The sequence below is a fragment of the Chelon labrosus genome (assembly GCF_963514085.1).
Source record: "Chelon labrosus genome assembly, chromosome: 21".
NCBI lineage: Eukaryota > Metazoa > Chordata > Actinopteri > Mugiliformes > Mugilidae > Chelon > Chelon labrosus.
In genome coordinates, this window is record NC_140354.1 from 23,825,332 (window position 1) to 23,850,876 (window position 25,545).

General features: G+C 44.1%; 1 protein-coding gene across 2 annotated transcripts; it reads right to left on the bottom strand.

The window, feature by feature from the left end:
- Positions 1–2,800: 2,800 nt before the first annotated feature.
- Positions 2,801–13,112, bottom strand: slc17a7a (solute carrier family 17 member 7a; the record flags this gene model as incomplete). Of its 2 annotated transcripts, XM_084570411.1 has the most annotated exons (13): positions 12,863–13,112; positions 6,596–6,848; positions 6,392–6,510; positions 6,170–6,284; positions 6,013–6,100; positions 5,734–5,824; positions 5,486–5,624; positions 5,230–5,379; positions 5,016–5,148; positions 4,599–4,709; positions 3,336–3,463; positions 3,184–3,253; positions 2,801–3,102 (listed from the first exon to the last, which is right to left on the bottom strand). In XM_084570411.1, exons 1-13 carry the CDS (start codon positions 12,922–12,924, stop codon positions 2,801–2,803), a joined length of 1,761 nt encoding a protein of 586 aa, XP_084426537.1. In that variant the 5' UTR covers positions 12,925–13,112. The 2 variants fall into 2 exon arrangements, with proteins under 2 accessions (XP_084426537.1, XP_084426536.1); XM_084570410.1 differs by lacking the exon at positions 12,863–13,112 and having other exon boundaries at positions 6,596–6,992.
- Between the last annotated feature and the right edge of the window lie 12,433 nt (positions 13,113–25,545).

Genomic DNA, 25,545 nt, shown 5'->3' on the forward strand with positions numbered 1-25,545 from the left:
GCACTACACCAAATGCGTCAAGTCGCGTCAATGTAGACAATACTTCCGGTTGGTAATTCTTTCAAAATAATATACATAAAATTGACAGAAAAAAACAAACTGCTGTAAATTATTAGAGTCAAATGATTTTAGAAATCTCAAGTGGACCTAAATATTGCAATAAATTACATAAATACATTTTCAATAAATGATTTATAGGTGTTGTTGGTTAACATTTAATAATAAATTATAAATCTGTCATGATGCTGCTCTGCACACACACACGCTCCACCCGTCTCCTCTATCAGCCTCTCCTCTCTTGTCTGTGACGTCCATGTTTCTCCCTCACTCTCCCACTGAGTGCATCTGCTCTCCCATCTAATCTTTGCCTAAAATCACAGAGATAATCCTACATCCATCTGTCCGCAGAGAAACACACAGAGAGCCGACATCGTGCTCATGATGTAAAATAATTCACCACTCATTTAATTCACACGTCATCACGTGTAGATGATAAATCCCGGTGACACGCTCGTGTTGAAATCGTAACATCGTCTTAAATTTTATTATACACAAGGTTATCTCACATGTACATATTTTATACATAAAATATTTTCCACATTTTAAAATATTTTCGTTTCCTTCATTTTTCTTTTTTTTATTATTTATTGCACACCCACCATTTAACCACACGTTGCATCAAAGAGGGAGGAGGACAACATCAGAACGGCCATAAACTGAGACGAAGAAGATTAAAGAGACACCGATACGACACTTAGAAATGAAACTGTTCACAGGGAGACTCATTCATGGCTTCAAGACATCTCACTCCAAACAAACTGGTGATTTTCACTCTTTAAAACAATTTATTGACGACACGTTTCACCGTTAAAACCCTCATCTGGACCAAATGCATCACTTTAACATTCCAGCAGGTTTCTCTCAAATTTGATCTGAAGAAGAAACTTGAGAATAAATGACTGTGTGTGTGTGTGTGTGTGTGTGTCTGTTGCATGTGCAGCTGCAAAAATATCAGAGGAACTCCATTACCCAGCAGCCAGTGCGTAGAGAGGCAGACGGAGCTGCTTTTAAATGAACTGATGTGATTGTTACCAAACATTTTCTTGCTAATCTGACCCCCGTTAAAACCACATTAACACCAAACAGTGGCTACGTTTCCATGGAGACGAGTTCTTCCTCTAATAATCAGAATAAAATGCTCCTGGAGGATGAGGAGTAGACGTCAAGGAGTTTCAGGAGGGACAGAAACATGGAGGCAGTGAGACAAGATGAACCAAGATGGAATTAATGTGGACAGAGACGATGGAGACGTGGAGACATCTTGGTTGTCTTCTCCTCCTTCTTCTTCTTCTACTGTTCTATTTCCAGTAGATGTGATTCCCCAGGTTTCGATGTGAACACTTTTCTTTCGTCTCCATGGAAACGGCTCGTCTCCATGATCAGACTAGCTGATGATCTACGGTCCGTGCAGACGTAGCCACTGTGTTCCTGGTTCACTGGGTGTAAAGAGGTTCTCATTAAACTACGCTCAGCGCACAACGTTCCAGCACCTGAACCCAACGCCACAGCACGACCACCGTCCCACACAGACACACACCCAACACTCAGACATGTTGGACGATTCAGAGAAGACAACGCTGTCCTCCCTGAAACCGGTCTGGATTTGACCTGGTTCAGGTCTGTGTGTCAAAGTCAAGACTGTAGAGGGAAAAAATGGACGACTCGTCTCCACAACTGACTCTGGTATCCCAGGGTAACGGGCGGCACCATCTTGTTTCAGTTGATCTATGACCCGCCCACATTTCCTCTAGACTCTCTGGTAAATGGTTACTGACAAGAGTTGGGTCATACACTCAAATTATTACTTTTTTTTTTACCTACTCTTGTATTTACATGGGACGTTGTCAATGGCAACTGTCAATCATCATGATGTCACATCCTGTTTCTATAGCATTAAATTTAATCTTGAACATACATCAGCATTATAGTAACTACTGAGGGGGCGGGGCTTATATGACCTATACTGCAGCCAGCCATCAGAGGGAGCTCTACATGCTTTGGCTTCACTTTAGAGGAGCTGTCATGGCGTCCATTTTTTTTACAGTCTATGAGTCAAGCACACATGTGGGGTGGGGGGGCTTGTTCTAACAAACATCTTTAAACACGTCCACAAAGATGGCAGCGACGCACCTTTAATCTCTGTGACTGAAACGTTTAAAGACGTCTCTGACCACATGCAGGTTTAGTTTAGTTATTTAACTCGGTCAGTTATCAGATGATCAGGAGGAGAAGAGTGACGCTGTTCATTGTTTTGACTGATTTAAGTTTGAAAGTTGAGGCTCCAACAAAAAGAAGAAGAAACTAAACGAACTCAAGGCTCACACATTTAAACACACACACACACACCTGTATTTCTGTCTTTATGAGGACCTCACACTGACATATGCATTACCTAGCCCCTAACCCAGACCGGGACCTTTACCCTAAAAACCATCTCTGAACAGGTTTCAACCATCTAAACACTGTGGGGCCCAGAGAGAGAATTAAAAACAAGGACACACACTCCTGACCAATCACAGCGAGCCTAGGACCAGGAAGTCTTGTTGTTTTGTAAATTAATGCTGGATGTGTTTTCATGTTTGTTAACCCACTGCATGCACATGCCTACACACACACACACTCACACACACACACACTGGACTGAATCCGATGCATACTCTGTAGATGTGGTACTAAAGCACACAGCAGGTCCGTTCAGTGACTCTCTCCAAAAAACAATCTTTCCTCTTTTTTAAATCTTCTATGTCAGCTTCTTCTCCTGCTCGCCTCCGTACATGTAGGAGTTGTATCCTGGTGGCTGAACATACTCCTCAGACTTATCCCAGTCTGTCACCCAGGCTCCTCCACCTCCTCCTCCTCCTCCTCCTCCTCCTCCCCCGTTGGAGCCGACCACCGGTTGGCTCATGGCCCCGTACTGCCCGCCTCCTCGGTACATCTCCTCCGTCTCATTGGCCAGTTCGTCCTCATCGATTATACCACACTTCTCCTCGCTCGTGTCCTCGATGTCGGCCCACGGCTGTTTTTCACCCGATGCAAAGAGTCCTGCAGAAAAAACAAATCAAACTTTGATCAGCGCTGAGACGTTGTTTCTGAACAGACCTGACAAACCCTGCAGAGTCCTACCGTAGAAAATCACTCCTCCATAGTGAACGACGGAGGCTATGAGGAAGACGTACTGCCACTCCTCACGAGTCTGAAAACAATCAGCACAGATGGGTTCAGCCACGAGGCCGTCCCCCGATGGAACAATGAACTGAGACAAGTGAATGCGTCACCTTGTGTTTGGTCATGGCGCCCACTATGAGAGGACACACCATTCCCGATAACGTTCCCACGCCGTTGGAGATGCCCATCAGGATGCTGGCGTATCGAGGAGCAATGTCCAGGTGGTTGACGTTAAACCCTGAGTGGAAGCAAAAACAGGACGGAAACAAAATGAGTGAAGGAGAATATTTAGTGTTTAGCCTGGACCTCCCACAACTACAAAAGGTTTAGTGTAGTAACGTTTATCTGGAGTCTTTCTGGGAAATAAACTAGAGGGTTGGCTAGAGAACCGGAAACTGGAACATCCACTGACGGGCAACGAGCAAAATACTTTATCCATGGACGTAGCTTAAGAGAGATTACTCTGATAGCATGAGAAGAGAAAGGCGAACATTTCCATCACATGAATAAATAAATAATGAATGAATGAATAAAGTTTAGACCAACTGATTCAGGAGAGGCCAACTCTGTACCACGGTTTGTAGCTCCTGCTAGCTTCATAACCTTTCAGCTAATGGTAACTCTTCCTAGATTTCTAGCCTCCCAGCTAATGATAGCTTTGCTAGCTTCCCAGCCTCTCGGCTAATAGTAGCCCTTTCTTGCTTCGTAGCCTCTCAGCTAACAGTAGCTCTTCCTAGCTACACAGCTAACAGTACCTCTTCCTAGCTTCACAGCTAATAGTAGCTCTTCCTAGCCTCCTAGCCTCTCAGCTAACTGTAGCTCTTCCTGGCTACACAGCTAACTGTAGCTCTTCCTAGCTACACAGCTAACGGTAGCTCTTCCTAGCTGCACAGCTAACATTAGCTCTTCCTAGCTGCACAGCTAACAGTAGCTCTTCCTAGCTTCACAGCTAACAGTAGCTCTTCCAAGCTTCACAGCTAACAGTAGCTCTTCCTAGCTTCACAGCTAACAGTAGCTCTTCCTAGCTTCACAGCTAACAGTAGCTCTTCCTAGCTTCACAGCTAACAGTAGCTCTTCCAAGCTTCACAGCTAACAGTAGCTCTTCCTAGCTTCACAGCTAACAGTAGCTCTTCCTAGCTTCACAGCTAACAGTAGCCCTTCCTAGATTCACAGCTAACAGTAGCTCTTCCTAGCTTCACAGCTAACAGTAGCTCTTCCTATCTTCACAGCTAATAGTAGCTCTTCCTAGCCTATTTCAGGGACTCAGGACACGTCACAGTCAGCCTTAAAGCTCCTAAACAGTTGTATTAAAACTTCAATCTGTTCTTTCAAAGTATAAACCTTGACTGAATCGGGTGTAGAACATAACTCACCTGAGATAGCGAATCCACTGAAACCCACAGCGAGGACCAGGAAGGAAATGGCCATACCTTTAGTGTGAGAGTAACCAACCACCAGCAGGAGAGTGGCCTCCATCCCAAAACCTGAGACGCGTCCATAGAAACAAACCCACGTAAACACGGTGAACTCTGTCTTCATGCAACAACATTTAAGTTCTTCTGACATATTCATATGATTCTAATATCATCAGCTGCTGCGCTGCAAAGCCTCTAAATGCAAGTATCTGGTTAAAAGGAGCCACAAATATGATGTAATTACATGATATTAACTCTAAATTATAGGAGAATTACAGTAGTCAGTGTTAAATCTATTAATGCATAAAATATCTGTGCTGATTAAATATTATAAATGCCATCACACAGTTGCAGAATCATCTCATCTCATCTCACCTCCACAGTTCATGAGCTTCCTGACGTTGGTGGTGGACATCAGGTTGTGGGTTCTCAGGTAGTCGGCCAACTGGCCTCCGATAGGCACGATGATCGTCATCACCAGATGGGGCAAAGCTGACACCATGCCCACCTGGAAGAGAGACCCATATGAGTGATGGATCAACCACCTCTAGGACACGTCCGAACAGATTTACAGACGCTATGATCCGACCTTGCTGATCTCAAAGCCAAAGACTTCTTCAAAGTACGCCGGCTGACTGATGAGCAGCAGGTAGAAGGTCCAGCTCCTGCAGAAGTTGGCCACGATGATGGCGTAGACCGGCATGGAGGTGAAGAAGTGTCTCCAGGGCGTTTTAAATTTCTGCCACAGAAAGAAATCAGATGTGCACTCACTACATGTGTACAATAGAAGCTGTATTTATTTCAACATCGAGGGCATTTTTAATGTTTGACTGAACATCGCGTACATGGAGAGGATCGAGGAATGATGCAGACTCTCCGATTGCGTCCTCAATGTATTTCCTCTCCTCTGGTGTGATGGTGGGATGAGCCGCGGGACTCTCGTACGACACCAGAATCCAGAAGAAATACCAGAATATCCCAAAGCTGCCTGGGAGAGGAAGAGAGGAAGAGGAAGAGAGAGGGAGAAATGAAAAGGTGCAACTCGAACGTCCTCCCACTTTGATTTTATTTCTGAAGAATGAGCTCAAGGTACTAACCATAGACATAAAATACTGAAGGCCACCCAGTGTATTGCACCAGTATCCCAGCTAAAGGCATGGCCACCACGGCTCCTGCATAGGATCCTGAGAAGAAAACACAAAGAAAAACAACAAATCATTTGGTTTCCAGCTTCATCAGATAATGATATTAATACAGTGATTAGCAAGTGGCCGTAGAAATAACATAACTCTAGCGGAGACTATCTGCAACGTTCTGCAGATATATTTTATTCTCATGCTTTAACTGTGACATTAACGTGATGAAACTTTACCGCAGAAGGCCGTTGTTGCTAACCGACTTCTCTCCAGAGGAGGCGCCCACTTGGCCCAGATGCCGTGGCAGGCCGGGTACGATACACCCTAAAGAACAGAGCGTGGTCAGCTAAAAACTCACACATGTTTTACAGAGAGTCCAGACGCTTACTGTACCTCCACGAGGCCCTGGCATATCCTGACGAGTATGACGCAGCTGTAATGGCAGCGGGCGGCAGATGGGATCAGCATGTTGAGTGTGGATGTGGCCACTATGGCAAAGCCAAACACTCTTAGATACACAAAGGACAAAAAAAGGAGCCACAGCATCAGGAGACTGTTCAGAAGATGTGTGAAACTTGGCGTGATGTTTACTTTACTAAATGTGAAGACATTCACCTGTTGGCTGCAAACTTTTGACATATAAAGCCACCGGGTATCTGTGTGACGATGTAGCCCCAGAAGAAGGAGCCGTGGATCATCCCCACCGTCTCAGGGTCCCAGGTGAACTGTGCAGCCTGGAGAGACGAAAATATGTGATTTGACTCTGAGTCCTAAAGACGTCTGTGTTTGTTTCTGTTTCATTTCCACGTTGCTGCTCACCACCAGGACTTCCTTGTTGCCTCTGTAGACGGTGTGGTCGTTGACCATGCTGACGATGGCCACACCGAGGTTGCACCGGATACCAAAGGAGATGCAGAAGCCCAGGCCAGACAGCATGGCGATGATGTACCGCCTGGGCAAGCCAAAGCAGGTGCAGTCCACCACCGGCATCTCCTTCTCCTCCACCAGCTCAGGACGGCCCTCTGCAGACAACTCAATGGTTTCTCCATTCTGCTGCCGTTTCTCAATCAGCCTGAGAGCAGACACAGACAGGAAGTGATGAGGAACCGAACATTTCAGAACAGAAGTCTTTGCTGTGTTCACTCTACCATTGAGAAAGCAATTCATAGTCAATGGAGGCCGGTGACATGATGCTAGAAACTCTATGACACCTCTACGACAGTGTAGCTGGTCACACGCTGTCACTCTAAGCATGAACATAGCATTGGACATTTAATCTGATTTAATGTGCTACCATAAAAATATAATCTTTGATTTAAGATAAAATTCAAAATATAGTTCTTTAGGTTCAAACTATAGACCGTATAAAGATGGACGACAAATCAAGTAGAACTCCCCCTGGTGGTTGGCTACAGTGTAGGTCATAAGCTCCACCCCCTCCATGTTAGTGGGCGGGACTTGGGCCAAACTAAAACACTATGTGTGTGAGTAATATTTTTAGTTCAGGTGAGATGGATTGTTGCTTTAACACACACGTTGCCAACATGCACCATGTTGTGTGTGACTCATTGTGTCCCAGTCTGTGGAGGCAGCTGTCACCAGCCGAGGAGCTGCACCAGCACAATCCTCCGTCCACTAGTGACGTCTCCAGAGTGTTTATCTGCAGTACTGCCCCTGGTTTGGGACAAGAGGTGGAAAATGTAAAAGTACCTCCAGGTACAGCAGAGACAAACTCACTGGTACAAACCCTGCTCTGGTCTCTGGAGATCATTTCTTCATTTTTTCACCTGTTTATTCAAGGATTCTGCAGAATTAGGGGGGTGTGGCCTCTTTGATTGACAGGTGTGTGTCCTCACAGGTTGCTAGCCGTCTTAAGCCTCAGCTCCACTCATCCTCTCACCTCTTTGACTATTTTTAAATTAGCTAGAAGTTAGATGGAGTCAAACAAAGATGAGACAGACGGAGACGCCACGCTGAGCTCCAGAACCTCTGATCATGATGGAGGAGCGTCTGTAGCATCCATCTTTATAGACAGTCAGTGATTTGATGGAGCAGGGAGAACGAGCACAAATCTGCAGCAAAGGTTTCTATCAGCACGATATCTTCAGATTATTATCACTGCTGTTTCTTTTAAACCAGACTCCGTTGACAGAAACACTCATTTTGTCTTTTTAACGTGAACAAACGAGCCGACAGCAGTGGATCAGCAACTCTCCTGTGTTCTGTGAGGTAAAATCACTGTTCACTTCACTGCGTCACTTTTTTTTTCCACAGGAGTCCAACAGAGAAGTCAGAAGAGCGACCATCTGTGTTTTACAGCCTCCATATTCTCAGAGAGACACACATGCATGCAGGCAGCAGGCTGAGGTGAACTATAACGGCTTGTTTAATGAGACATAGAGACACGGTTTGCAGCGTGTATATGTTTTAACATGTGTTTGAATTGACAACAAAGCATCGTTGTGTCTGATCTAGATAGTCAGTGAGCTGGAGAATCACTGGGATGAGGCCGACGGGACCAGGACGCTCACAGCTTTAAAAATAAAAAAGGTGATTTCCCAAAGAAACCCCCTAAAACTCTAAGATTCACACACGAGCAAAGAGCGACTCTGATGCTGCTCAATTATTCATGTGTTTCTGACTCAGATAAATAATTCACTCTGGCTTTTACACCATAATCTGTCACTATCTATCTGTTATCTGGTGTCCGGGCTCCTGCAGACTCTTCCTCATGGTGGTGGATTCGACTCGCCGCACAAACAAACACCAGAACAACGACGTGGAAATGAAACGTGGTCATGAAAGACAACGCACGGAAAGGAAAAGGAAAACTCTGTGATGCAACGCTCTGAATTTGTCAGAGATTAGAGAGGCTGCATCCTCTCTCTCTCTCTCTCTCTCTCTCTCTCTCTCTCTCTCTCTCTCTCTCTCTCTCTCTGTCTTAATCTGTCACAACATTCAGATTAGGATTACAAAAAATGATTTACTTCCGGAAATTAATATGGAGGAACAGAGTGGCTCCATTTTATTCTGCCGCGCTCCGCTGGGTTCATGCAGCGGGTTTTAGGTCTCATGTAAAACTTTTAATTCTAACATTTGTAAATATCGACGGAGGCCTCAGCCCGTCCCGTAGAGTCGAGGCCACTCACTGATCTGGTCAAACAGCTGATTAATCAGCTGACTGCCCCGTCCTCTGTGCTGACTCGGCCCTGAGTGCAGCTCTGTGCTGCAGGAGGATCCTCATTAAACCTCCAGACAGATTGCAGCTTGACACCTCCACATATGCTACGAGCTAACGAGGCTAGCCCTCAGCAGAGAACTGTTATTAATTACAGCAGAAGCTTTTTGCCAAAGGGCAAAGAGAGAGAGAGAGAGTGTGTGAGTGAATTAAAACAGTTGAGTAGTTTTAATTTACAAACTAAAACTCTGCAGAACTTTGCTGGTTGGTGGAAAATAAATAAATAAATTAAAAGCCAGTGTTTAAGTAGAGAACGAGCCTTGACGTGAGACCACGGCGCTGTGAGCTTCCAGCTGACGGAGCTCGTCTCGTTAGCCTAGCGAGGATCTGATTGGTCTCAGCTGGCAACGGTTAATGAGCGAGGGAGCGTGAGCAGGCAGGAGTCCCGTGACCCCCGGCTCTCTGAAATATCCTGGTTCTGACTGAAACAGATCAACGTGTTCACCTGAGCACGAACAAGTTCAACCTGCAGCTCAGACAAACGCTCAGCTCCACGTTGGAGTCGGTGTTTCCTCCACTGATCACTGACTTATTGCTTTATTGAGATGACGTGTTTATGATCTGATTTGATTTGATTAACAGCTCAGATTGATTTTATTGACTCAGTGCATCAAACCTGCAGCAGATTAAAGTTCAGGTTCAGTTTTTTGCTGCAGAGTTGTGCGTTTACAGGTTTTTCCAATAATTCCTCAGCATTGATAAAGTAACATGTGACTCCTACGTGCTGCTCACTGACCCGGGACCTTTGTTAGACTGTGTATTAAATTCACAGAGTAATCCTCTCGTAGAGGATGAGGGAGGGGGGGAGGGAGGGAGGTGGTGATAATTATTATATAACGCCAGACAACCTGCTCAGTATTCGTCCACGTTTCAGAGCTGCATTGATCCTCCATTTTGTTCCACCGTTTGTTTGAATTTTGTGGTTATTGTTCCCCCCCCTCCCTTCCCCACCCCCACCACCCCGCCCCTTCCTCCTTGACACTCTCACTCTCCCTGAAGTGAACAGATTGGGTCTCGGTGGGACGCTGTCACCCAGGGAGACACCGTCCTCCCCATCCTGTCACACCACAGTTTTCCTCTTTCTCCCGTGGACACACACAGACGATGCTGAACTCCCCCATGTGTGACCTTCATATAATCTAAATACTGACACAGTCAAACTCCATCATGGCGTCACTGCGTTTATCAGATCTGGACGATTCTGTGATGATCATTAAAGAACACGTTACCATATTAGAATGAGTCTGCTGCTGTTTGTTTGTGTCTTTTAAACTCATGGACACTGACTGCACCGCGGCCCAGTAACCCAGCACGCTGAGGGGGGAGCAGCTGACTCTCCAAACTGCTCCGTGCATCATCTGACTTTTTCACAAACCTGTGCACGTGAGAGCGCATCAACAAGAAACTGCAGGCGGACAAAAAATCGTGAACGGAGGACACAAGCAGACGTAGCATCGAGGCTAAACGTCTCCTAAAGCGTCCCCACACTCGGCCTCAGCTGCAGCTTCAACGATGTTCATCATGCATTTATCATTTGTACGCCCTGAAATATCAATCACTATAGAAACTTAATGACTGATCTGCTGGAAATAGAACAGAAGAAGATGAAGATGAACCAAGATGTCTCCACGTCTCCATCGTCTCTGTCCACATGGATTCCATCTTGGTTCATCTTGTTTCTCTACCTCCATGTTTCTGTCCCTCACCTGATGTTTCCCCCACGTGGAGCAGACATGCTCAGAGAGGATGGATTTATTCATCTAGTCCTGACCAGAGTGCTACTAGAGAGACAGCGTCATTCAGATTAGTAGAATTATTCATTCTTGTTGCTCAGGTTTCTAAATGTGTACACATGATATCATTTCATTGGGTTCATTCTCCTCCTGCAGTTCACAGCCGTCGTACGACATCAAACGATCGCTGTAGGTCTCGTCTGCATTGTTTGAATATTTTATCCGGACCACTCCTGAGATGACAGTGGAAGGTGGTCACAGAGAAATGCACTCTGCTGCAAGTGAAACAGATTAAAAATGGATTACGGTGGTATTCTGTAGCGCTCGCGTGAAGCCCAGCCCTCCTGTAGATGCAAACCGTTTCCAATTCAGCTAAAAGTCTGCTTATATGAGTAACCTTTACACACAATCAACATGATGATGGAGAGTCTGATCATATTTGAACATCATCTTTCATTTCAGGGCCTTGATCTGAAAAAGTGAAAGTGCAGCTGCAGACTGCTCTTGACCTTACAGTGCTGAAGTTTGTGCTTACAGAGATTAATATAGAAACAGGAGACGCATTCTGATGGAGAAAATGTTTAAATAATAGATGAAGTCCCGGCTGCTTTCATCGGGAGGGATCACACTTTAGTCTGGAGGTGGTGAGACTGCAGCCAGACGTTCATGCACACCTTTGAACACACGTCTGAACACGGAGATCTCGTTTTCTAGCCTTCGCAACAAGAGGTCACGAGCTAAGCTGCGGAAACGCCCACTAAAACCAATCTGAATCCAATCCAACACGGCATCAGCTGTGTCTGCGTGCATGCGTGGCTCAGCACCAGTAAGAGAGAACAAGCCTGAGATTTGCATGTCTGTTAATCTGGGAGACCCCAATAGGCTGAAAGTTGCCCGTGCTGGTGTTTGAATGGAGGGAGGGGTGGAGGGTGGAGGAGGCAGCGGATGGAGGAAGTGACATGGTCCAGGACGGGATGAGTGGGAGGAGAGAGTTTAGGGATTTGCATGGCTCGACAGCTGGACTGAAAAACAGGCTATTTCAGGACAGGATTTATACGTTTGGTTGCTACCTCAAATCCTGAGAGAGCGAAAGCTTAACGCGGTTATTGCATGAGGTTCTATCAGTGTCTTTAATCTCCCTTTTTACTGAAATATTGTCAGCACACCGGCCTGGGCTGCAGCTCTTCTGCTTCACTTCATTCACACACGTATGTGATTAAAGACGATGGTTACAGATGTTGATGTTTCACTGAGAGTATGGGGAAAGGGTCGGCTTCTTCAAACCGCTGCACAGATTATTTTAACAGTTATTTTAATTCCCTGGTTTTATTTTCTCATTTCAGACATTTAAAAAAGATATTTTTGTTTTTGGTTCAGACAGAATGACCCTCAGGTTTTCTTGTAATCTCAGGAAGCTGCTGCTTTTGCCCCAATAACCATCACCGACCAAAGATTTAAAGTTTCCAGCCTTTAATTATGAGAATAACTGATTAAACTGAACAAGTCTCTTCAAGTAAAGTCACAGAAACTAAATTTCATGTCCTGACATCTGAGCAGAGTCCATCACTCAGAGAAAGAGTGTTCGGATTATTCCTCAAAATAAATCAGATAAGGTTTTACAAATATTACTCAAACAAAACAACTTCCATGTAGATGGATGGATGGATGGATGGAGTGCTCTCATTCAGCCAGGTCGTGCCAATAACGCACGGAACCATTATGTAACCATGTCTCCACTTTAACCTTCTATCCATGAACTAACATAATATTCCTGCTCCAGTATTTTCACTTGTTTTTCTTTTCCACCAAAATTCAAACAAATGAATATTCTCTCCATCATTTTTCATCCATGTCAAACCAGTCAGTGCCGCTGCGTAAAGCTGACTTTGTATCGCTTCCTACAAAATGTCCACCTACACCAGCACCACCCAAATAAAACCCTACCAACGAAACTTTTCCTCCAGAACAAAGTCCCTGGTAGGAGGACAGAGGACAGGAGACAGAGAGGATGGGGGACCCGCAGCACGACGCGTGACCGTGTCCCGCATAAACAAAAACGCGTAAAACCCATGTGTGGTCAGAGGAGTCAGGAGTCAGAACAACAGAAGTCAGTACCTGTGAATCTTCCCCAGAGTTTTTCCAGCCACCGCCTTAAACCTGTCTGGTCGGATCTCCATCCTTGCAGCTCCTTGACCCGGCCGGTGTGCTGATGTCCCGCGCGCCCTCCGTCCTGCCCGAGCGCGCAAAGTCTCTCTCTCTCTCTCTCTCTCTGTCTCTCTCTCTCTCTCTCTCTCTCCATCCAGCCTCCACTTCACAATCAGATTGGTTCAGGCAGGTGGAGGCCTTTCCTTTCAGGGTCACAGTAAACAGCAGCTTTGTGTCTTTAAATGATGGAATAACTGTTTGTAATTTAAAATCTGAGATTCATTCATAGTTTATAAATTAGTGATGTAATTTCTACATTGTAAAAAACTGAGTGCAGTTTGAACAGAGCAGAGCTCAACAAATGTAGTTTCCAGAGTAAATAATATTTAATCAGAAACTGGTTTGTCTGTTCAGGGTTAGATGTGTTCTGTAGATCTTGGAAAACCACACTTCTTCTTCTTTATGTCAAGATATATAATTTGGCTGCACCAGGAAGGTCTCAGTCATTAGTTTAAATCAGATTCAGATCAGGACACATGGTGCACATCTTCTGGTGTTGAAACTGAGACGGACTATCAGTGTGATTGTTAGAAGTTATAAGTTATCTTCTGACTTTTGACTGTGCAGATATTTTATTTATGTATGAGCCACAAACTCCTGAGAAACCAAAGGTTCTTCTCTCTGCTGGGAGTTTAGTGTTCTGGGACACAACATGTTTTATTGTCAGTGAAGTTTTGGTTCGTTAAGTTTAAGTTTCTTCCAGTTAATAGAGTTTCATCGTCAGGTTTTATTTCATTGTGTTACATATCAGAGAAAAGACACTTGAAGAAAATGAAATAACTCTTTCTGTTACTGTAGAACAACACGTTTGGTGTAAAAACACAGAATAAATGAGAGGAGGTTGGTCCAGGCTCCATCTGTTGACACCAGACACGAGGTGGCGCTGTGCAACAGAAAGAGGAAGCTGCTCCTCTGAATGAAACCATCACACAACTACACGTTACATGTCCCCACAGAGCTGCTGGAAATAAAAATAAAAAGCCTTTATTTGATGTTTTCACTAGATATTAGCAGAGCAATGGTTGATGTGTTCAGTTTAAAATGTTTAAATCAAATGAATGAAGAAGAAGAAATGATTAAAAAGGTTAATGAGCTTCTAGTTGAGATAAATCATTATCACTGGATATTTATTCAACTTTAATGGCTGCAGTCAAATGATCAAAACTGTTTCCTCTTCTGTCTCAAACACATTTTCTTGTCCTGGATGAAAACGTCACGAGGTCTAGAAAAGATGTGAAGAATATTCTGGAGGAATCCACTGAGACGCTTTGTCTTTGTGTCGTTTAATGTCGACTATATGAACAGTAGTGAAACCTCTGGTTTAACATAGTGTTGGAACACTGACATCATATCATCTTATTAACAAGCTACAGCCTAATGTGGACGCTCAGAGACACTAGAGCTGCAGACACTCAGGGACTAGTGAGTTTTATAAGTTTGTCTTTTCATTAAATCATTTTTATTATATATGTCGTTTTAATCTAATTACATCCTGTAAACTGTGACCTGTGACTTGACCTCTGCAATAAAACACATTACATCCTGTGACCAGCAGGGGGCAGCAGCACCTGCATCATGAGTCGGGTCAGAGCACGAGTCTCTCACAGGACGTCCTGTCCAGAGCCAGATGATTGACAGTTGGGTTCTTCCAGGAGTAGTAAGAGCAAGATGGACAAAGAAAAAAGGAAAAATAAATTGATAATAATATGTAAATGTTGTGCATCGTTACATGGACAGTCTCACCTGGATCTGGTTGAACTGGTCCCCTGTCCCCTGATAAGACTCCGTCCCCCTCCTCTTGGCCTCTGTGCTGCCTTCAAGAACCCCTCGTCTCCTCGTCTCCTCGTCTCCTCCTCCTCCTCCCTCTACTTTGACTTTTCTCCTCGTCTCTCCTCGATGTGGGAATTACACATCCTGGCTCTTTGTTTTTGTTGAATGTGAATTTTATGATCGTCAGGTTTTATTGGCTCTCTGACGTTACAGGAGAAGGTGATTGGTCGACAGAGTGTTTTAGTTTGTAACTAGAGAAGGAAACAGGTTTAGAGAAATGAAGCTCTTATAGTTCATCATCCAGTAAAGAGGTGTGTCCTCCTGTCTAGTCCTCCTGTCCTCCACCTGTTTTCAGGCTGTGTAACGTGATGCCGTCTTTGTGTTAGCCCGTCCTTCACTAACTGTCTGACGTATTCACACAAACATTAATAAACTTTATTCTCTTTATTCTCAGGAGAACGTTCAGACAGCGCATCCTAACGCTTCAGTCCAACAGTTAAACCTGAGAAACTGATCCGTGAACGGAGAAGGAAATAAAACACAAGAATGAGTCATGAACTGTCATGAACCTCTTCCCTCGTCCTCTCCTCAGACTCTGTCCACAGTTTAATGGAAGCTGAGGTAGATCTTTGAATAAACAGGAGCTACTGGCTGAGAAAACAAGCCATATTATTATGACCGTATGTATATAAAGTCACAGTCTGAGCTGCAGCGTTTACACTGTTGGAAAATATAGGAAAAACCTACAAGAGCATTAAAAATCCTGTTTGACAGAGAGGTCACATGAGTTGAGAGCAAAGAGGAAGTAAGGCCTGAACAGAAAAGGGCGAGGACGAGCAGTTAACAAGAAGTAAAATGAAATCTTTTTATATCAGAGCCCCGGAAACAACGACCGTCCCCTGACCCCTGACTCCATCTAAAGGTGGATCAACCCTCCTCCATCAGCGTGGCGTCTCCGTCCGTCTCCATCTTTGTCTGACTCCATCTAACACACAGTCGATCCTGAAATAGTCAAAGAGCTGGAGCGTGAGTGGAGCTGAGGCCAAAGACAGCTAGCTACCTGTCAATCACAGCAGCCACGCCCCTTCATTTTGCAGAACTTTTAAGTTTTGATTTCTATAAAGATTCTCCTTGTATAGTCGCCATGAACGGAGAAGTTATCTCTAGAGGCCTGAAGAGTTTTTGTACCAGGGTGGAAACAGTCCACATCCTAAACAGTCTCCAAGCCCAGCCTCTTTACTTCTGAGGAAAAACCGTCACATTATATTCTGAGACTCTTACTGAAAATAAATGAGTCAGCCTCCTTCTCCTTCTCCTTCTCCACGGTTCTTCTGCCTCACTTCTCTCCCCCCACCTCCTCCTTCCTCCTCCTCCCATACTAATGAAATTCTCAGCTGCTCCGGTCACGGTGGGTCGTCCCCTCGGAGACTATTTTAGCTGCACCTAGTGGTCCTGCGTGTCTCAGAGTTCAGTGCAGGAGCAGGAAGCTTCGTTATTCCGTCCAACGAAAATGCAAAATAACACCCACGACCACGCAGGGATGAAACATGGGACATGTAAATGAACCGCACCCCTTCATAAGGAACTCACTGTGTATATGCACGCATTATAATTCATGTGTATGTGTGGGTGGATCCTGCCTGGAGGATTACACATGCAAATAAATAAACCACCTCTCAAACAAGTTAGTCCAACATCAGCATCTAACATTTAGTAGAGGATGCTATGAAAAAGTTATTTTCACTCAGATGAGACGAGCATCAGCTTGAATTTACTTTCTGATAGTTTGATCAGGAGAATCTGATCTAATAAAACATGTGATCAGCTGGTTTCTGGAATAAAAAGCGAAGACGAACCAAGCTGGAATCCATGTGGAGACATCTTCTTCTACTTCTTTTCTGTTTCCAGCAGACTGGACGCTCCTTAGAAGCAGAACCACTTTGTCAATAAAGTTTTATTGAGAGTGATGTTTCTGGCGGCATGTTAACTGTTACTGAGGGCGTTACGGTTGTAGGAGATGTCTGAGCTACAGTGATAAGAACAGTTTCCTCTGTTCTTATCACAGGGACTATGGAGCATGAGCAAAACTAGGCAGGTGATGTTGAAGGTGAGGTGTGTGCACACATTTAACTCAGAAAAAAAAAACTAAACAATTCACATCTGACTCACTGAGAGCGTCTCAAAGTGCACAAATCAAAAGAATTATTCTACAACAGAAGCCTAACAGTTCATCAGCAAGATGAGACGTTTCCAGTCGTATATGTGTCTAGTTCTTCTAAACACTGAACATAAACTATCAAAGGTGACACATGGTAAGACATGAAAAGGTTTAAAGATGGAGGAATGTGTTTCATACAAGTTAACCTCCAAAATTAGTGAAGAGCTGTGGAGTAATAGGAGGTTTAGACTTCTGCACTTCGGCGACACAGACCTCAAGAGCTGTGATTGTGATCTCCATCTCTGTAATTTTCTAACTGATGTTTTGGATCAATAAAGATGGAAGACATGGAGGAGAGGTTAACTGAGGAGGTTCAGAGATACAAACATTTGTACGACTCGACTCGCAAAAGTTTCAGTCTCCATTATTGAAAGTGAAGCAGGAATTAGAAACAAACATTAACCCGACTGGTAAAAAAAGACACAGCACCGACTAGTGTTTGGGTGGAGTTGTTACAGAGCGAGACAGACTGACGTAGGCTACGTAGGTTATAAGGTCTGTGTCCTGTAGTACTTTAAATGAGCCTTTAGAAGATTGTTACCACTGTTGTCGTTATGTTTATGAGTTGTTGTGTTGCTGCTCTGTTTTCATTATAGTTGGTGTCATGCTCAGGAGGTGATTGGTGGGAAGGGCCTGGTCCTGGCTCCTGATTGGCTGCAGCACAAAGTCACCTGTGTATATAAGAGGCCAAGCTGGTGGACCGGTGCTGGCAGCAGGTCTTCCTCTTCTCCTTCATCTTCCTCTTCTCCCAACCGGCCACAGCTTTTTCTCGTTTGTTCGTAGTAGAGGTAGACAGCCAGTTTTGTTCCCCTGTATATTTAGTTAGGAAGTGTTTAGTCATTTGTTTGCATTTGTTCGGTCCAGATCAGATTCATTTCTAGGCAGCATCGTTTTGTTTGTTGTTTTGTCCTGAGTCCACCCTGAAGTTACCGTCCACTCACTTCTAATTTGTTTCATCTTTTTTATATTGGAACAATTTGCGTTTTGGTGACTACGTGGGACTTGGGGAAGATGTGGCCTAATCATGTTGTGTCCTAGACACCTCTAGATGGGACATAACAAGATGTCCCCGGTGCCTTGAGCAAACATCTAACCTCTGAACTGCTTAGAGGCTGCAGCCCACTGCTCCAACTCTACACTCTACTGTGTGAACGAATGGATGGGTCAAAGAGCAGGGGATCAATACAGTATAAATGATTATTATTTATCACCTCTTGTAGAAGTTGTAGCCTCCATTCTGGACGGTGGAACAATTCATCTACGCATCCATCTGTGGCAAACAGAAAGGGAAATGCAGATTCTCTGTGCAGTTGTTGTTGGTCAGGCTGCAGCCAGAGGAACCTCAGCTAGATCCTCTGGACACATGCAGCCCCTCCTCCCCGGGACAAACAGACCTGCTTTACCCAAACCAGTCCAACTCAACCTATAAATCCAGTATAAAATGACTCCATGCTGTCACACACATACACTCACAGTGTCAGGGTCATGGCCACTACAGAGGTCACTGAAGAGTTGAATGATGGGAGTGTCCTCTGCTCCCTCTCAGCTGACATGAACAGAACGACCAGGATAACCATTGTTATCATATGTGTCCATGTGTGTCCGTGTGTGTGTGTGTGTGTGTGTGTGTGTGTGTGTGTGGAGGGGCCTTGTGCTGATAATGAAAATATCTTTGTTCCAGCAGAGGGAAGCCTGATGTGTGTGTGTGTGTCATAGTGTTTATGTAAAGGAAGGAAGATCAGCTGAAGTCGCAGCCTATTTCTGTCCACACACTGCTGACGCTCACACACACCCACACACACACACACACACACACACACACACACACACACACACATTTTCTCTTGAAAAGCTGGAGAACACCAACGTGCAGTGATGCCAGAAAGGCTCCAGTCGGCCGATGGATTGGAACCCAGAACCTTGTGTCTGTGAGGTTCTTCTTTTTATTATAATTTCTCTAACTGCCAGAGTTGGTGAATTCATAGAACCCTGCTTACGTTCATAACTCTCCTATATAATCTCATTTACAGTGAGTGACTCTGTGTCCATCTGTGATAATTCTCCCTCCGTCTCCGTCCTAATCACCATCTCAGACGTCTTCTCTCTTTTCTCCGGCAGTGATTTCAGTCGCAGTAACAGTCGCTCAGCTTTTATTGGCTCCGACACAAACATGAGCCGTTTGCACAGAGAAAGTCAACACAGAACAAAGCTGACACACCAGTGCATGCGTATAGAGGCCTCCAATGGTGTCGGCTGTGTAGACACAGCAGTCGTGGCTGGTTGACATTAAACACACCACCACCACCACCATGACTGATCCAGAGCACATTTAAAGCTCCAGGATCCTCTGAAATGAAGTCTGATAGCTTTAAAGCTAACCATGCACGCTGCTCGATCCGACCTCAATCACAGGATATTTGGTTTGCTAATAATTGGCTGATAAAACTTGTGCACACGCCTGTTCTCTGGCATGTGTGTGTGTTTTTCGGGCGTGTCCGTCCGTCGGCTGATAAACTATTATGATTCTGTAGATCTCTAAACATGGGCCCTCTAATCAGAGCAGCCCCTCAGATCACGTTGACTCTCTGGGTTCGGCCGGCTTTGATTTTGTGTGTGTGTTTATTTTGCATAAACCCTGATATTAGTCTTAAAAGGTCGCTCCCACTTTCTTTAGTAGTTCTTCATTTCAACTTTATCCTCTGTAGTTGTTTCCGTTTCCAGAGATCTCTGCCTCCTGTTGCCAGGTGTTTACGCAAATGAATGAAAATCTGGGCATGCAAAGTAAATGGAAAGTAGTGTGTGTGTGTGTGTAAGTGTGAGTGTGGGTGTGTGTCTTTTGTAGTTTGACCCGGTTACACATTTACTGTACGGGTGATCAGGGTGGAGTTTAGAGATAATGGAGAAAAAGAAGGTGAAAAGAGATGAAGTCACCAAATATAACCTGATATCTGTTGATAACCAGCTGACTTTAGTTCTCTTTAGCTGGGTCCAGACTAAATACTAGAAACCATCAAGATCATACAGGACGTAGCATGGTAGACAGGTATCTCATATAGAGAGATGAATGTCATTACTAAAGAAAGAAACTCACTTAGAACAATTCATAAAGTCTCCTCTCACTCTCTGCAGCCACCAGCGCCACATACGTCAAATCCAGCAGAAGCATCAATGTTGACCCAATAAAATGATAAAAATATACATAACAGATGTAAATATAATTCATTTTACTCACCAGAACTTTAGAAACTATTCAGAGTTCTCCTCAGAGCCTGTCAACCAAGGGTAGCGCTCATAGTTGCTGACCTGGGTCAGGCTAGCTAGCTCCAGGGTTGGGCGGCCTTTCCTCACAATATCCAGCTTTTCCTTCAAAGTCCAAAGTGAAAATGTCTTTCTGAGAAGAACTGCAACCAAATGGATAGCCTCTCCTCCTTCCTCCATGGTGGCTTCAACAAATAGCTATCAAAACGTTAACGTTGTGCAGCTAGCAACAGATGAACATGAACCGCTAGCTTAGCTTAAACGGAGCGGCTCTCTGACCGTCCAATCAGAGGACGGTAAAACGCTGATGCTACCGTAGGCCACAGAGAAGGACTAAGAATACCAACTAGAAATGTGATTGGTTAAAGGAACAGCGTCATTACAATGTGTTTCAGGTTTAATTGTGAAGGCCCAGCAACATGATGATGAAATATGATTGGATAAAAGCTCTGATGCTAAGCTACACTGACAGAAGCACCACAGCTGAGAGACAGACAAGACATGACATAACATAAAAAGAATAAACTATTGGAATAACTAAATAAGATTAATGGAAAATATTAAAATGTAAGTTTAGTCCAGCAGAGAAGGATTTACTGGCCCTGATGGAACCACCACTGACTGAAAGACATCCTGCTTCATCACATGAAAGACAAACACTCGACCGGCTGATGAGGATTTATCTGTTTTATTTATTGCTTTGTAAAAAAACAAAAGTTTCAGAAAGTTGTTTCTCTTCATTTATCTCCATCCGTGAGGCTGAGAGGAAGGGAGGGAGGAGAGAGGAGAATAAAAACACTGTGGCTGCCAGCATTGTTCCACAATCACATCTTTCTGACTCGGTTTCTTTCTGTATAATCTTCTGCATATTTTTTCCTCTGCAGTAATGCTGCTTCCATCCTCCTCTATCTTCTATCGGTGTCTTTGTGTAGTTTCTTCCTGTGCTGCTCGGGCTGCCTCCTGCTGATTGCCCTGCAGTGGACTCATGGACACACTCATGCGTGCTGTGAGAAACAGGAACGGGGGCGGATGGGGGCGGAGGGAGGCGGAGGGAGGGGGGGTCTACTTCCTGTCCTGGCATGGGTCCAGTTAGAGCAGCAGAGTTTTTAGCTTTAATGGTCACACACACGACTGATGTCTGAAATCAGCCGCCTTAGTCTGCTTCATTCACATGTTGTTTTAGGTCATTTTGTTTTATTTGTGTGTGTGTGTGTGTGTGTGTGTGTGTGTGTGTGTGTGTGTGTGTGTGTGTTCAGAATGAATGCATTTAAATAATAATCTGACTTTATGTTGAGGAAGTGTGTGACAGTAGAGGAATATGAAGATCAGGAGCCATAACTTTACTCCAGGTCTTGTTTCAGAGTTCAGGGTGGAGATGTGTTCTCCTCATTGTCTCCTCCTAAACACTGTTTCTACAACAATAGAAGGAGGCTGATGTGATGTGTGTGTACATGTCCTGATGGACACCTAACACCTGGCAGAGAGGTTAAACCAGTTCCCTCACGTCTGTGTGTGTGTGCGCTGGGGAGGTCGTCTGCCCGGGGGGAGGGGGGAGGAGGGGGGAGGCGAGGAACGTGGGATGGCTGTGTTGTTTAAACAGGTTCTGGATGGGGACGTGTGTGTGTCGTGTTATTATGCACAGCAGGGTGGTGTTGACATGAACAACAAGCGTGAAGCAGGCGTACACACAGATGACCGACAACATATCAGACGCATCAGTGAGTGTGGTGTGACCCTAAAAATAACATTTAGACTTAGACAGAAATTTAGACAGAAATTACGTGGTCATAGTAGCTCAGATGAACATTAAAAACACTCTTGAGAACCACATTTAAAAAGAAAAAATAATATAAGTAAAAATCTGGTAAAATAGAATAAAGAAATAAAATATAGTTAAAAATCTAGTAAAAAAAATAAAAATAAAATGTACGTAAAAAATCTAGTAAATTAAATAGAAATAAAATAGAAATAGAAAATCTAGTAAAATAAAATAAAAATAAAACGTAAGTAAAAATCTGGTAAAATAAAATAAAATATAAGTAAAAAATCTAGTAAATTAAAATAAAATAAAAAATAGAAATAGAAAATCTAGTAAAATAAAATAAAATAGTTTAGGCAAAAATGTACAAAAATGAACAAATGTACAAGAAATAGAGACAGAAGTAAATATATATTATATCCATAGGGAGGATTGATAAGGTGCAATAATAACATGGAGTTATCTGTTACAGAAAGGCGAGTTGTCGTACAGCTGGATAGAGAATGGTATGAGAATGGTATGAACTTATCTGCAGGAAGCAACAATAATGTTTCTGTGTGTTCACGCTCCTCCTCATCGTCACCTAGTGAGGAATCCACTGAGGAAAGACTGGAAACAGAATGAGAGCGAGTCCAGATCATGTTAAACGTATCAACACACAGATTCTTTCCATTCCCAGACGCTCAACACGACACCTCACACATGTGTGCGCTCTCAAACTGTGCATATATCCATGTGTGTGTGCTCTAATGAGAATGTTTGAGCATGGTAACCTGCTGCTCACACAGCGACACCAACACAAGCCCAGCAGCTCCAGGACTTCACCAACTGCCTCCCTTCACACGGACACTGGTGTTCAACTAATGATCCACATCCAGAAAACTTTATTTGTGCCCGGGGAGCGATTTAAGGCACATGTGAGCAGCGTGACGTGCAAGAACAAGACACTTGAAAAGAAACAAAACAATAGAACAATACACAATATGAACAAAAACTGAGCTATGAAGGTTTGAAACTCTCCAAGACGTCCATAGAGGATGTAAACATGGCTGTATGAAGAAAGAGCAGACAGGGAGTTACAGGGATTGTGCCTCATATAGCCTCTGGTGGGTCTGGTGGTAACCATGGTAACCTCTACTAATCATCTAATAAATCAACGTCCGGTGAGGAGTTTCAGGAGGGACAGAAACATGAAGGCAGAAAAACAAGATGAAGCAAGATGGAATCAATGACGTGGAGACATCTTGGTCGTCTTCTAAGACACATTCAGGACTGGAGGAGGACATGGAGGAGGACATGGAGGAGGACATGGAGGAGGACATAGTGGAGGAGGACATACTTCCTCTTCTTCTGCTGTTCTATTTCCAGCAGATCTGATGCTCTTCATTAGCAGAAGCTCTTTGTTAACAAAGTTCCAGACTGACTGATGAAATATTACCCATGTGCGTGCAGCCCAGTGATCTTCTCTCGTTTTAAAGACTTCTGTTCTTTAAACTTTATTTAACATGAGCGTCATTCTACACCTCCTGAACCAGGAAGCCTGCTGCCTTCAGTCTGTACCACTCCCACTTTAAAATCACCCACTCAGCATCACCCTCACAGTGGCGGCAGTCACGGCTGCCAGCGAAATGCAAAGAATTATGGGCCGTGCAATGAACTCTGACAATGGCCTGTTCATCACCTCGTGCCTGTCCTCACTAAGTGTCTCCTTATGACCACGGAGCAGGATTCCATCTGGTCACAATGGTCGACCCACGAGGCTCAGAGGACAAAGACTCTGGCGTCCTCACGTCATGGTGTGACATTAGTCCGCAATGAAACTGTTGATTTTTCATTTATCACTTATTTGCAAATGGAGAGTCTTGATGGGAGAGTTGTTTGTCGACTCGGCCCCAGAGCTGATACGCCTTCAGAGATAGGTGTGGTGTTGTATAAACACAGGCTTTCTACTGCCCTCAATGCTGGGTTAACATGAACTTGTACACAAGGGCACTGGAAGATATGAGGATGAGGAGGACAAGAAGAAGAAGATATGACAGGAAAAACAGCTCTCGTCCCATGAATCTCTCTCATGTTAGGTTTAAATATTTAAAGTCACTCGTTGTTGTCCTTTGACCTCTCCGTCCAGAAGTAACTGACCAATGGGGACGCAGCTATACCGGCTCACATGAGATGTTTGTGTCAAATGTTTAGCAGCAAAACTGGAAAAACTGGAACAGAAAGAAAAACCCAATCAGTTGCATAATTTATAGCACGTCTCCACTTCCTCTCATTGGTCAAACTGACTCTATTTTCCCGGGGATATGGGCGGCGCCATCTTGGATCCAGAGTCTGATCAGTACGGTCTGAGGGCGGAGCCACGTGGAGCCGTGATATTGATGCCCCGCCCACACTTCCTCCAGACTCACTCATGTTTTAGTTTAATTAATACTACGCTCTGCTCTACCTCCACCTGTTACAAGGACATGATGGATTATACACTGGACTAGTTTTTAAAATATTTTTACAACTCTGGCTTTACGGAGCGGTTGGCATGGCAACTGGTAGTCGCCATTATGTCACATCCCGTTTCTATAGCGTCAAATAACTAAACTTGAACATTCATCAACATTATATTAACTACCTAAAATGACAGAAACCATCCTTGAAAAAAATGTATTTGATGTGTATTTTAGTGTTTTAGTTTGGCCCAAGTCCCGCCCACTAACATGGAGGGGGTGGAGCTTATGACCTATACTGCAGCAGACACCAGGGGGAGCTCTACTTGATTTGGCTTCACTTTAGAGGAGCTGTTCCACTGTCCATCTTTTTACTGTCTGTGGTTTAATGGAGAGACTTGTGGGTGATGAAGTTTGTCTTTTTGCTGAGTTTGCTAAGACAGCATGCAGATAAGATTAAGATAATATAACCTTGGTTATTGCAGACATTAGTTTTGGATTCTTCTTTATCATAATAATTTATGTATCATTATAGGACTTTGCAGAATTAAGTTTAATTCATAAATATTGAATGTTTTTCATTTCTGTAGTTATCTGACACCCCCCTCCCCCCACCCTTGTAGAGCCATTTTAGTTCCTACTTTCTTTGTTTACAGTGGGACAGTTAGGGGTGTGACGCTCCCTGTGTGCAGGTAATAGAGAAGTAAAGTTGGGTGTGTACTGTCCTGCCATGTTGGTGTCATTAAAGAAGATTGGAACAGTAACCCACATGAGTCCCACAGCCCAGAGAGTCTGGAGAAGAAACCAGGGTTATAATAAGATGAGATAAGATGACGTAACTGGAACGACAGCAGCAGAATACACTAATACAAACTGTGTGTATTCATGTGCTCAGGTACAGTTTGTTCATTCATATATGAGCCAACCTGCTTCTCACTTTAAACTCATATTTACTCAACAAACCTGAGACTACTTTCTGATCTGAGCCTCGAGCCTCAACTTGGACAAATATTATCGAAGTTTTTTAAGCCGCCGTAAAATTAAACCTGATTTTTAAAGTCTGTCTGGACTTCACTTCTCTATATCAGATATTTTAGAGTTCTAAAATGCTGATGACTCATCCAGCACTCGGGGGCGTGGTCGAAGCTGC